The sequence below is a fragment of the Tripterygium wilfordii genome, chromosome 6, assembly GCF_013401445.1.
Source record: "Tripterygium wilfordii isolate XIE 37 chromosome 6, ASM1340144v1, whole genome shotgun sequence".
NCBI lineage: Eukaryota > Viridiplantae > Streptophyta > Magnoliopsida > Celastrales > Celastraceae > Tripterygium > Tripterygium wilfordii.
Window position 1 is genome coordinate 2,624,906 of NC_052237.1, and position 12,456 is coordinate 2,637,361.

Consider the following 12,456-nt stretch of genomic DNA (forward strand, 5'->3'; position numbering starts at 1 on the left):
AGTATATAAATAGAGTTCTAGCACCAGTCACATTATTTTGGTCTAAGAACCAATGACAACGACCCACAAATAATAAATCCGTCTACGAATTCAGAGTGGACAATATTCAATGATGTATATGGGCTTGGATTACTAATTATTTACATAAATGAAGGCAGGCATGAAACAATATTGACTGAATATATACACATGAAAAAGTGGCATGTAATAATAATAATAATTGAGGTTATATATATTGTGTCATTATATTAGTGTTATTGCATAATATAAATGATCATGAGTAAATAACTATATTGTATAGGTGGTGGGTGGGTGGGTCATGAAATGATTGCAATAGATTAATCATCTTCATATATACTCATAATTAATTGTAATCACCTTATTTTTACCGCTTAATCAGCTTCATTTAATTATATAAGCTTAATCAATCCTTCAATATTCATAATTTGACAAAATGCCTTTTTGTACCTTATTTTGTTGTAGAATTAAAGGAATGGTATTATTATTATAATTGGATCACTAATTTACTTTTTGGTCAACACCATAATCAATATATTCTAATCTTGTAGCAGTTTTTTTCCCCCTTAATTAACCAAATCCAACTAATAAAGAAAGGAAATTCTAATCTTGTAGCAGTAAACTTGTTATTCCTTTCCTCGAAATCAATAAAAAAAAATTAGAAATATCTCTATAAATAATACTTTTTTTCCTGGTCAAACAAATTATTTTACAAAGTAATAATTTAGTAGTCCCAAACTTATTTAAGTAACAAGTTTCTTAAATATATTTTTTAATTATTAGTCTATGTTTTAGGCAAGAACCCAGTACACCTTATGAGTTCTGACATTTTTTTTAAAAATAATTTCTGACAGAATAATTTAACGAGGAAATTTGGCAGAAAATTAACTGGCCAATGAACGTACGAATTTTTAATTTACTGTGATCATGAATTTTAACCCAAACAAACCTCTCAAGTCTCAAGTTGACTCCAATCATTGTCATATATAAAACTCCATTTTTTTTCTTTTATACTACTCAATTAATTAAAAAAATTATAAAATAATGCTAGATCAGTGTAAAAAAAACTCTTCTAATTGATGATTTAGGGAGCGAAAATGACATAGAACCTAATACACATGTGGTAACTCAATGCAGCCCAAGTCTACCTGACCCCTAAGGGACAAGTCCATGTCATTGCCAAGGTGTAAAAATTGAAACCCAGCGTCTTCTCTCTCCCCGCTCACGCAATTCTCTCCCCCTCTCTCTCTGATCGATGGAAAACTTCGCTTTCCCTCTTTCGCTTCCGTTGCCCTAGCGTTCGATTGTCACTGACAGACATCGCCGACCAACTCTTCCGTCACCGATCTACTTACCTATGCAACATTCATTGTCAACTCCTTGAACCTCACTCCCATATCCTTCACTTTCGAACCCTCAGATTTGTTCAACCAGGTTGGACTGGTTCTCTTGCTGGTACTTCCATATCCTCATGTAAGCCTTGAATACATGGTCACGGTTGTTTTGTCTAGATGAATGGGTATTTACTCTGGCTGGTTGATTTTGTGCTTGAAATTGATGATTGTTTGTTGTGTGATGTGGGGATTTATGGTGGTTTGTTCTTATTGATTGAAGGTCTGGCCATTGGGATGATTGAAGCAACAGTGGAAATGATGAAAATTGTGATGGTTTGAGTAGTAGTGGCGGAAGACGATGAGCAAGGGTGGTGCTGGTGGACGATGGTGCTAAAACTATATAGTTATTACACTAATTAAAAGAATGAAATAACATTGATTCTTGAATTTAAAATAATGGATTTTTAACCATTTCACTGATTAAAACAATGAAATAACGTTTTGAGATGGATTATAGAACTTAAAATAATTGATTTTTAGTCATTCCACTGATTTAAACAATGAAATAACGTTCTGAGATTGATTCTTAAACTTAAAATAATGAATTTTTAACTATGTCATTGATTAAAATAATGGAATAACGCTATGAGATTGATACTTGAACTTAAAATAATGGATTTTAGTCATTTCACTGATTAAAACAATGAAATAACGTTCTGAGATTGATTCTTGAACTTAAAATAATGGATTTTTAGCTATTCAACTGATTAATCCAGTGGCGTTTTGAGATTGATTCTTGTACTTAAAATAATGGATTTTTAGCGATTCAACTTATTAAAACAATGGAACAACTAATTTCAGTTACAGATATGGGGATCCTTCATCCAAAGAGGTATACGGTAAAATTAAACAACCAAAACTCACAAATTAATGTAGTAAGACAAGGAAATGAGAATGGATTGAAAGTGTAAAATCATTGTTATATCATTCTGACAGATCAATACATGTCTATGAAAAAATCAATGGAAAGACATATTAAATCAATGAAATAACTATTCCGACGACTATTCTGATCGTCTAAGGGCTGAAACCTGTAGAGCTCATTAAGGCAATTTCAACGACCGTGCTGGTTCGTGATGGGGTGGCCGGATCGGGCTCCAAAAGCTTCGTTTTACCATGGCTTTAAAACTAGATTCCTGCGAAATAGGTGGATGTTAGTGGCAAAGGAGGTTGGGGATGAGTCATGACACTCCGACGGTTCAGTTTGGTGAGTCGACGACCATGATCGGTTGCCGGACAATCAACGTTTGTTTTCACCGTGAGGAGAAGAGAGGGGAAAGGAGAGAGAGAACTAGAGAGAGTGTGGTTGTGAGATAGATTCTTGAAAGATAAAAGAGGGTAAAATTTTTAAATTTTAAATTTTTGTCAACTAGATTTTTGACATAGACATGTCACATATGCTTGGGTTATATTGGATTGTCAAAACTTGGGCAGACTATCACTACTATTTAAGGAGACATTGTCTTGGGAAAAGTAAATTGGTCCAAAATAGACAAACCCCAAATTACACTATTCTTAGGCCTTTTTTTCCTTCTTTTAAAGCTCCTTCATTATTTATCATACCTTTTTTTTTTGCACTTGTAAGTATGTTGTGGATTGATATGATTGAACTCTAACCCACTGAAAGATATATATATAGAATTAAAACAACAAAACAGAGTCGTAGTTAGTGTTAATCTGACTAATCAGCACGACCCAGTCACCAAATTTGGGTATGCTTTGTGTTTGTTTTTGGTTGTCACATGGTGTGATTTGTTCAATTATAAAGCAATTAAGCAAACACAATGCTAAGAAAAGAAAGGAAAGGAATGGAAAGGAAAAGAAAACAAAATGACTGATGAGTGTTTCAAGAGAGGGACTGGAGAAGAGAGGAGAGTTTTAGGTGGTTTGACGTCCATGGCCCGGCAACAACCTATCTCCGCCTTTTGCGGAGAAAGAGATGGATGGCTTTGTGCCTTTGTGGCTCTCTGTACTTGTAAAAATGATTAAGGAAAAAAGAAAAAATGTGAATTCTATCTTTTTTCATCTATAAAACTTGTGCACAACACAGGTTATATACTCTTCCCCCCTTCCCATCTTTCTTTCTCTCAGTCTCTCTTAACCTTTTTACCAAACTAAGTTTCCTTCACATACCCAGTCTCTCTCTCTTTTCACTTGAAATACAATCAATTTGAAGTTTGAACTCATAATTTACACATTTTGAAGGAATCCCCAATTCTGCAACTGGGTTTTGATAGAATCATCCTAAACTTCATTGGTTTTGGAGGGGTGTTAGTGTGTAGTTATGGAGAATGAGTTCTTTCTAAATGCAGGAATCCCACCAGCAGTGCCATTGGAGTTTGGGGCAACTTCAGCAACACAAATGCACAATTGGCAGTCACTCTCATCAGCCATGGAAGTTCAAGCTACAGAGCTTAATTGCTCACTAAAACCAGTTCCTGATTACTTTCTCAACCCCAGTTGGGAAAAGTCAACGGATCAGGGTGGCTTTCATTTTGAGTCTGATCTTAGTTCAATGGTGTCATCACCAGCTGCTTCCAATTCCAATAATATCTCCAATGAGAGCTTTGTGATCAGGGAATTGATTGGAAAATTGGGTCACATTGGAAGCAAATCTGGTGACATCTCACCACATTCTCAGCCCCTTTTGGCATATATGGGTGGTGGTGGTAACAGTACCAATACTTCATGTTACAGTACACCATTGAATTCCCCTCCCAGGCTCAATTTGCCAATTGAGATCATACCCAGTTCGGCAAAACCCATGGTTTTGAGTTCCCATGTCGCTGATTTCACGGCTGACCCTGGATTCGCAGAAAGAGCTGCCAAGTTCTCTTGCTTTGGCAGCAGAAGCTTCAATGGCAGAACAACCCAATTAGGGCTAAACAACACCGAATTAGCCTCTAGATCTATTCTCAATCCAATTGCGGTCAACAGTCAATTATCGCGGGTTTCGATTAGTCCTTCACTCAACGCAGTCGGATCTCAATTGGGAAACAAGAATTCATCACCACATGATCGAATTGAGTCGCGAAATTCTTCCTCCCTTGAAGCCTCGACAGTCTCCGAGCAGGCTCCGATTGGGGAAAGTGGATTTAAGGCCGCCAAGGATTCCAATTCCAGGAAAAGAAAAGCAGTTCCAAGAGGAAAAGCGAAGGAAACTCCACAATCCCCATCAAGCAATGCTTCAAAGGTAAAGTTTGTGAAAAGTATTTGTTCAAGAAAACCCAATTTTCCCTTTTCGATTCTGTACAGAATATTGGTAAAAAAAAAAAATTCAATTCAGGTGACCGACGCCATTACTGAGTCCAGTTCAAAGCGAATCAAGATCAATGAAGGCAATGGTATTGCTAAAGCAGAGGAGGAGACAAAAGGAAGCAATTCAAGTGGTGGGGATGATAAGCAAACAGAGACTAATAACACCACCACAAAGCCTCCAGAGCCTCCTAAGGACTATATTCATGTTAGAGCAAGAAGAGGTCAAGCCACTGATAGTCATAGTCTTGCAGAAAGAGTAAGAATTTGAATTACAACCCAATTCATTGATCATTAAATTTAAGCCAAATGAAGCCTCTTTTAGTCAACATTTGCATAATTGTGTCTCTATTAGGTTAGAAGAGAGAAAATTGGTGAAAGAATGAAGCTTCTTCAAGATCTTGTTCCAGGTTGCAATAAGGTTAGTCAAATGTCATGAATTCTTGAGAGAATTATAGACTCAAATTGCATCAGAATGGACTTAATTTGCTTAATATGTATATTTTTCCCCCCACTATAGGTCATTGGGAAAGCTCTTATGCTTGATGAGATTATAAACTATGTCCAGTCATTGCAAAGACAAGTTGAGGTAAAAAAAACTTTAATATCTATGATCATGACTAATGATGGAGATTTTTAAATTTATCTTCCTAATCATTATTATGCTTTTGTTGTTTTCTTAATTTGGCAGTTTCTTTCAATGAAGTTAGCATCTATCAATACCAGGCTGGATGTTAATATGGATAGCATATTGTCAAAAGATGTAAGTCTGTATAATCTCTGTTTCCAGCTCCATTCATTAAGAGAGCATTGTGCACGAGAGTTTCTTTATCATAATGGGTAACAAACAGTGCACCACAATGAGTAGTCCTACCATATATGTATAAACCAATCTCTCTGTTTGTATCATTTTCAGCTTCCAACATTCAGTGAGGATGAGCTGCAAACAATTGTGCAAATGGATTTTGACCAGAATCCTAACCAGGAACCTACATTGCTGTCACAAAGCTTCCATGGTAATGACAACAATCTGTTTGAACAGTCTTAGTGAAGAACCCATTTTTATCTTCAATTGAGTTGTTTATATTGAGAAAGATTTGTGACATTGCAGGTTCAAACCAAGCATTCAACATCCAAACTGGGTTTTAGATCACAGTTTTTACAGTCTGAATTCACTGTAATCAATCAATGAAGAGGTGCTTTTTTTTATTTTTTCTCCACATCTCATCTTCTCTATTTTGGACACTAACATCTCTTCAACAAATCATATTCTTGATTTCTTATTTGGGGGCCACATCAAATACTTGGTAGATGGCATAATGTGGATGGATTTGATTGGTGGGGTTTTGTTGTTAAACCAGCTGTATGTGTCCCTTAAAAGTCTAATTTGGGTGATTAGGACATTGGATTTTGTCTGAGGTGGGCTAGCTGGAGTCAAACCACCACAATTTGTGGCAGTAACAATCCCCCTTTGAGAGAAGATTCTGTACCCTTTTTTTACTGTGCAGACATAATTGGTCAATTAAGCAAAGATTGGAAGTTAGAAGTTCAGACATGAGAACTACTCCTTTAAATAACAGCATGAAATTAAAGAATCTCAGGTTGGCAGTGGTAAGATTCTGACCACAACCAATAAATCAAAAACAACTTCTATGCCAAAAATTTTGGGTCAGTGATATGAGCTTAGGGAGATCGAGATTCACTAAATGTATTCGTTTCCTCCATTATTTTTATCTATGAAGAGTCAGATACACAATCTCTTTAAAGTCTCCGTCCTAATTACAAACTTCGAGTTAGAGGCGACAAAACTTTATCCGATTGATTCGGATGACCAAATTTATCCGACTTGAATTAAACCAAATTTAAACATAAGTCATATGTTGAAATTCCAAGTCCAAACACAAAATTTTATCCAATTTAAAACCGGATTAAGGTTAGAAATGACCTAATTAAGTCAGGTTAGAATTCGATCATATAAATATTTCATAAACATGTGTAGTTATTCGATCCGAAACTAACACCTAATAATTATAATAATAATAATAATATGGACATGCAAAAAAGTTAAATGTTCTCGAGGGCCGACTCAAAAAAGTTAAATTGGGCCCATGGGCTTTGATGTTAGCCCACTATCTAATAAGAAATTAAGACCGATATAGTCTGATGATTCTATCACGACTCATCACTCATCAGCGCCAAAGGAACACCATGCAATTCTTGTCGCCATAATCAACGGCATATACTACAACGTACTTCATTAGGAGGACTAAAATAAAAAATCAAAAGCCCACGGATCTAATGTCATTTATCTTCTGCTGAAAAAGAGTCTCATTACAATCCCACATTAACCAAAAAAAAATAGTAGTAGGCATCGAATCTAATTGCACCTTTGTCGGCGCTTATGCTCCTGATACCCTTATGCCTTGCTGTCCACAGCCATGAGTTCTGGTTCCTTGTTTGCAGCTGGTTTCTGCATTTCCAAATGCAATGTCATCAGAATACTATGCAAACGGAGAAAAATAACTTCTAAATTCTGATCCAAAATATCGCAAGAGGACCACAGCAATATATATATAATACTCACATCAGAATCCAGGGATCCCAACTTATTCATCTTAGCAAACATGTTGCCATAAAATTTGGCTTCCTTCTTGTTGAATTCTCTCATCTTTTCTTTCAAAGTTTTGTATTCCAGCTTCACATCCCTGATTTTAGAGAGAGAAACAAAGATGATGAGTAATGTTCAAAAAAAATGTGGTCACCCTGCAACTAATGTTGTCAATACTAAGTTCAATCTTGCAAATCTAGTGTAAAAAACTCATACCTGTTGTCAGGATCAATCTCAAGAGCTTTCTTGATATCAAACTCAGCCAAATCCAGATCTGCAAGCTGAATATATGCCTGAGCCCTCCTGTAAAGAGCCTTAACGTTTCTACTATCCAATTCCAACACCTACAGAAACATCATATTACAGTTTATTGCTAAAAAACGAGGATGAAAGATGGCGTTTAGGAAAAGTAAGGAAACTAAATTCTCCATACCTTGGTGCATAACTTCTCTGCCTGCTTATAATCCTTAAGCTTGAGTTTGCAAGCGGCATCATTCAGATTGCAGGCCACCTTCAATGCCCTCGCTTGCTTTTTCTCCTCTTCGCTAAAGGAAGAATCGTAGTCAATGAACTTCACAGCCTGCTTAGGAGTAATTCAGTCATTAGTTTCACAAAGCATTTCTTAGCAGTAAATCATCTAGCAATTTTTGGCATATATACCTTCTCATATCGCTTGGATGCTTTGAAATATTTACCCGCCTTAAAAAATGCATTTCCTTCTTCCTTCTTTTTACCAGCAGCTTCAATCTTTTCCTGAGCATTCATATCCCATGATTCTTTCTCCTGCAGGATGCAACCAGACTCTTTGTAAGCACCATTCACCAGATTGTCATATGCACATGTATATACAACCTGCTTACATCTTCCTATCCATTTATATAACACATTACTAACCTTGTCAAAGGAAACCAGCTCGACCTCATAGCACACAGTAGCATTTGGGGGTACTACAGCCAACTCCTGCTGCGATTCAGAAGACCCAAAGGCATACTCAGGGGCAATTGTCACCAAACCTAACTCACCTTTCTTCATTGTCATGACAGCTCTATCAAGGCCATCAATAACTTGTTCTGTTAAAAAAAATACAAAGTCCACATAAACCAGGATGTACAGCACAGGGTTAATTTGAAAAGAATCAGACAGTGATCATGGTGACTTTCACAGTTCTTACCCTCATCTGTCTTAAACTCAAATGGCTCTTCTTCATCACCATGACCCTTCTTTATAAACACAGTGCCATCTTGCAGCTTCCCAATCAATTTCACTGCATGAAGGAAAATCGTAAAATTAGTCTAATATTCTGCTATCCTTAATTTGGCTATGTACACTCCATTGTTGACTGCTCAACACTTACCTTTAACTACAGCTCCATCGTTTGGGCGCTCGTACCCCTCACCTTCCGTGAGGATCTTTTTAGTAACCTTCTTGTCATCGGTCACATCTGTAACAGTCTTCCACGATACCAACTCCAAAGTAATATGAAGTGTGGCATTTGGTGGGACTGCTCCTTCTTCACCAGAGACTGGTTTTCCCTTCTCCCCAAACCCATCTGCAACCATCCAATGATAAGCAAAACAAGTATGATTGATAAAATATGTAGAGAAAAAAAAGAAGAGACGTCACTAAAAAAGAGCATCAACATTGGACTTACATTGTGGCTTCACTGTCAGAAGCACCTTCTCTCCCTTCTTCATTGTTTTTACAGCCTTTGACAATGCAGGGCAGAAATGACCTATGCAACAAGACACACATTATGAGCTTCAGAAAGCTGGAGCCATTATAGAATATATGAATGTACAATTTGGACACCAAGCTCTTACCTTCCCTGACAGTGAATTCAACACCATCACTCTTTGAAACAATTGTTCCATCCTCACGCTTGACTTCATATTTCACTGCATTCATCGAAAAATGACATCAGTGAACTAAGTCTTTAACACTATTACAGAGTCAACAAAATCCAGAAATAAATTTGACAAACATGCAGTCAGAATCCCAAAAACATTTATACATTCCATACCTAGCACTTCATCTGCATCCTTTGGATTCTCCCATTTCTCTCCTTCAGCCATTATCTTCTTGAAAATTCCACCATCCTTGCAAATGTCCTTGACACTAGTCCAAGACAAAAGTTCAACATCAAACTGGAGTGTTGCATTCGGAGGAATGGTCGGCGGAGAGCCTGATTCACCATAAGCCAGCTCAGGAGGAATGGTGAATATAGCATTTTCACCTTTCTTCATAGTTTTGATACCTTGGTCCCATCCCTTGATCACTTGCCCTGCGGAAGGAAAGTAAGTCATGAACAACCGAAAAATTCCATTTCTGCTCTCCAAATGGTCAACAACTGCCAGTACTTTGTAATATAAGTAACATACTGTACTTGCAACAAAATATGTAAATATCCAGGTAAAGCAACACTGACTTCACTAACATACTGCAACTTCCCCACTTGTTGATTAACTTGTCAGGGATAATCAAATGTCAAGACTCTGGCCATTGCAATATTTAGTACCAAACATGACTCTTTTCTCATGATCTCTTCTAAAAGAATAAGAGTGCATATGACTAATGCATTAGGCAACAGCAGAATTATAGACCAAATTACCATCATGCATCATTCCCATTAAACTTTTGCATCCTCTCAAGCAGCCACCCCGACTCCTACACTATAACAGCAACATGATCCACACAATTTTGTACAACTAGTTTAACACGGTCAAATACCCCTACAAACACATTGGAACACCCAACTATCTAATCGATGAAAGAATTATTCAGAACATCTCAAATTGTTGTTCTCATCTCCCCCTGAACACAAACCAAATGCTTTTCCAAACAACTCCCGCTTGCAAATAGATATTCGTCGAGAATTAGCTAGACTATAAGGTATGGCTTGTTTCTTTCTTCCATATAATTGACTTCTATTCAAGTTACCAAAAGTGCATTTAAGAAGGAAAAAAAATAGTCTCATTAATTGGGGTTCCAACAATAGAAAAAGCATTCGGGAGACAAATATGGCTAGCAGCATCCTCTCTTGGTTAGAAAGCAAGCAAAGACGCACACAAGAAACAAAAACACAGAACGAAAATCTAGAACAATTGGTCGTCACTTCAATTGATCTCCCAGTTTTAGGAATAATTCTGCTAATGCACTGGCAACATGCACATCGACGCACAACATGGGTATGATAAAACAATCATTAACGTACAACCGCAACAATGGAATATGGATGTGCACTCTCCTAAATAACTTAAGAACAGAAATTTAAATTCTACTACGAGGCACTGGTCTCAACTATTTAGGCATAGCCTGTTCAGTAGTCAAGTCAAGCTCCGTTCAAATCCAAGTACCAGAAATGCTCACCTTGACCGAGAGTAAACTTGAAGGGGGAGTCTCTATCCCTGCTCGAATCGAACTTAGTGCCATCAAGTAAGGTTCCAGTATAATGAACTGCAATTGAATTCAATAGTCAAACCAAAACCAAAACAAAAGAACAAAAATGATCACCGAAAAAAAACACAATCCAACAATAAACTCATCCATGAGAAATATTACCTTCAACTTCATCTCCATTATCAGGTGTATCCCATCCTTCACCTTCCTTGACGAGCTTCTTCTTCAATCCCTCCTTGCCGATCTCCTTCTCCTCGCCTACTTTCAAAATAGGGCTCTCGTCGGGGAGATCCAAGCCATCGCCCATCATCATCTCATCACCAGCTGGCATATCGAAATCGTCCATCTACGCCTGATGAGAATCGAAAACTTGATCGGAAGAGAATCAAGAGAGAGAGCGCACAGAAGACTCTAGAGTCACAATGCTAGTACCTTGTATGGGGCGGCGAGGGCGAGATAGGGTGGGGTTTTATGTAGTGCGTGGAGTGTGGAGGATAACCCAGAGGCTTCGTGTTCTAGAGAGTTCTACGAGGGTTTAAATTCTTTGACCAGTCGGGACGTTAGAGATAAGCCAGATCTAGTGTAACTGCACTTTAAAATTGATATTTCGTATATATATATATATATTTTTTTAGAGGATTAATTGTTAGGCACTTGCAATGATAAATTATTGTTGGACCAACAAAGATGTTGTCTCTTATTGATGTGATTGTATTGAAAAATGTGTTTTGGTGATATGACTATATTAAGAGATGTGTTTTGCTGATATGGTTATACTGGGATTGTGTGTTGTGGTGTAGTTTTGCTGGGACAACATAGATGCATGAAATGTTGTTGACCTCAATCTTAGGTGAGAAGGGATAATGTATAGAAATTTATGTTTTATTGATATGACTGTATTGAGATATGTGTTTTGTTGATGTGACTGTATTGAGAGACATGGTTGGCTTGACTTTTTGTATAATAGAGATGAGATCGGTGTAATATTTTTATTGGCCCAGTAAATAGGACACCATTATAGTTACCCTAGATAACAAAGAGCAACTATGCTTAGTTTCCTTTTCTTTCTTTGTTTTTTTTTAACAAAGCAACTACCTAATTCAATGTATCCTTCGGATGGTTGAGCCCTTCTCATAATGGACCGAAAATTCACAAGATCAAGAAAAATCCAAGAAAATATTGTCAAGTTTGAAATCCCAACCTTAACAGTATGAATCCACCCTAAGCACGGAGGTATAACATAAGTTATTACTTTATGATTTATCCTAGTTTTCCCCCTTGAATTGTTAATGGAAGTTGAATATTAAATCATCTGTAAAAGCTTATTTAATATATATTGATTAAAATACTATTATAAAGCCTTAGCAGTAATAAAACTTCAACCAAAAAACAGTATAAAAAAATTTGCTCAAAAACAGTATTAAGTTCTGAATTTGTGTATATAAAATGTTTTTTTTATAGAGCTCGCAACTAATTACTTGAAAAATCCATCTACTTTTTGAATACATGGGAAGGAGATGGTGAAACTCTAACTCAAGACCTGAGATATCATCTGAATTAGTCATGGTTCTAGAAATCTGTGTCCTTGAATTTGCTTTGTTTGATTGCGTTAATTCTACTTCACTAAGATAACAGATTGGTCTACCCGTTATCACTAGCAAAATATTAGACATCGGAGTGAATGTAGCAATGATCAGCGAAGTTGATACCCACCAGCACCAATAGCCGAGGGAGCTGCTTCCATGTGTTACGATATAACCACACTAAAGCCACAACCAAACTAAA

General features: G+C 36.9%; 2 protein-coding genes across 2 annotated transcripts; one reads left to right on the forward strand and one right to left on the reverse strand.

Moving 5' to 3' along the window:
* Positions 1-3,222: 3,222 nt before the first annotated feature.
* Positions 3,223-5,875, forward strand: LOC119999675 (transcription factor bHLH78-like). Its single transcript, XM_038847377.1, has 7 exons — positions 3,223-4,605; positions 4,699-4,926; positions 5,023-5,088; positions 5,188-5,256; positions 5,359-5,430; positions 5,584-5,683; positions 5,779-5,875. The coding sequence occupies exons 1-7, from the start codon at positions 3,697-3,699 to the stop codon at positions 5,814-5,816; spliced, it is 1,482 nt and encodes a 493-aa protein (XP_038703305.1). The 5' UTR covers positions 3,223-3,696; the 3' UTR covers positions 5,817-5,875.
* Positions 5,876-6,853: 978 nt separating this feature from the next.
* On the reverse strand, positions 6,854-11,212 carry LOC119999251 (peptidyl-prolyl cis-trans isomerase FKBP62-like). The gene is made up of 13 exons (XM_038846721.1): positions 10,834-11,212; positions 10,642-10,728; positions 9,296-9,556; positions 9,096-9,170; positions 8,927-9,007; positions 8,630-8,824; positions 8,447-8,539; positions 8,170-8,345; positions 7,936-8,058; positions 7,709-7,855; positions 7,492-7,619; positions 7,252-7,372; positions 6,854-7,137 (listed from the first exon to the last, which is right to left on the reverse strand). Exons 1-13 carry the CDS (start codon positions 11,015-11,017, stop codon positions 7,084-7,086), a joined length of 1,725 nt encoding a protein of 574 aa, XP_038702649.1. The 5' UTR covers positions 11,018-11,212; the 3' UTR covers positions 6,854-7,083.
* Positions 11,213-12,456: the final 1,244 nt, after the last annotated feature.

What these genes read in the sequence shown, in the direction of transcription:
- LOC119999675 (XM_038847377.1), top strand. Translation starts at nt 3,697, where the DNA reads ATGGAGAATGAGTTCTTTCTAAATGCAGGAATCCCACCAGCAGTGCCA. An exon ending in GTCATAGTCTTGCAGAAAGA is followed by an intron (nt 4,927 to 5,022) that starts GTAAGAATTTGA and finishes TGTCTCTATTAG; the next exon opens with GTTAGAAGAGAGAAAATTGG. An exon ending in TTGTTCCAGGTTGCAATAAG is followed by an intron (nt 5,089 to 5,187) that starts GTTAGTCAAATG and finishes CCCCCACTATAG; the next exon opens with GTCATTGGGAAAGCTCTTAT.
- LOC119999251 (XM_038846721.1), bottom strand. Translation starts at nt 11,017, where the DNA reads ATGGACGATTTCGATATGCCAGCTGGTGATGAGATGATGATGGGCGAT. An exon ending in CAAGTTTACTCTCGGTCAAG is followed by an intron (nt 9,557 to 10,641) that starts GTGAGCATTTCT and finishes TTCCTTCCGCAG; the next exon opens with GGCAAGTGATCAAGGGATGG. An exon ending in CGATGGAGCTGTAGTTAAAG is followed by an intron (nt 8,540 to 8,629) that starts GTAAGTGTTGAG and finishes TCCTTCATGCAG; the next exon opens with TGAAATTGATTGGGAAGCTG.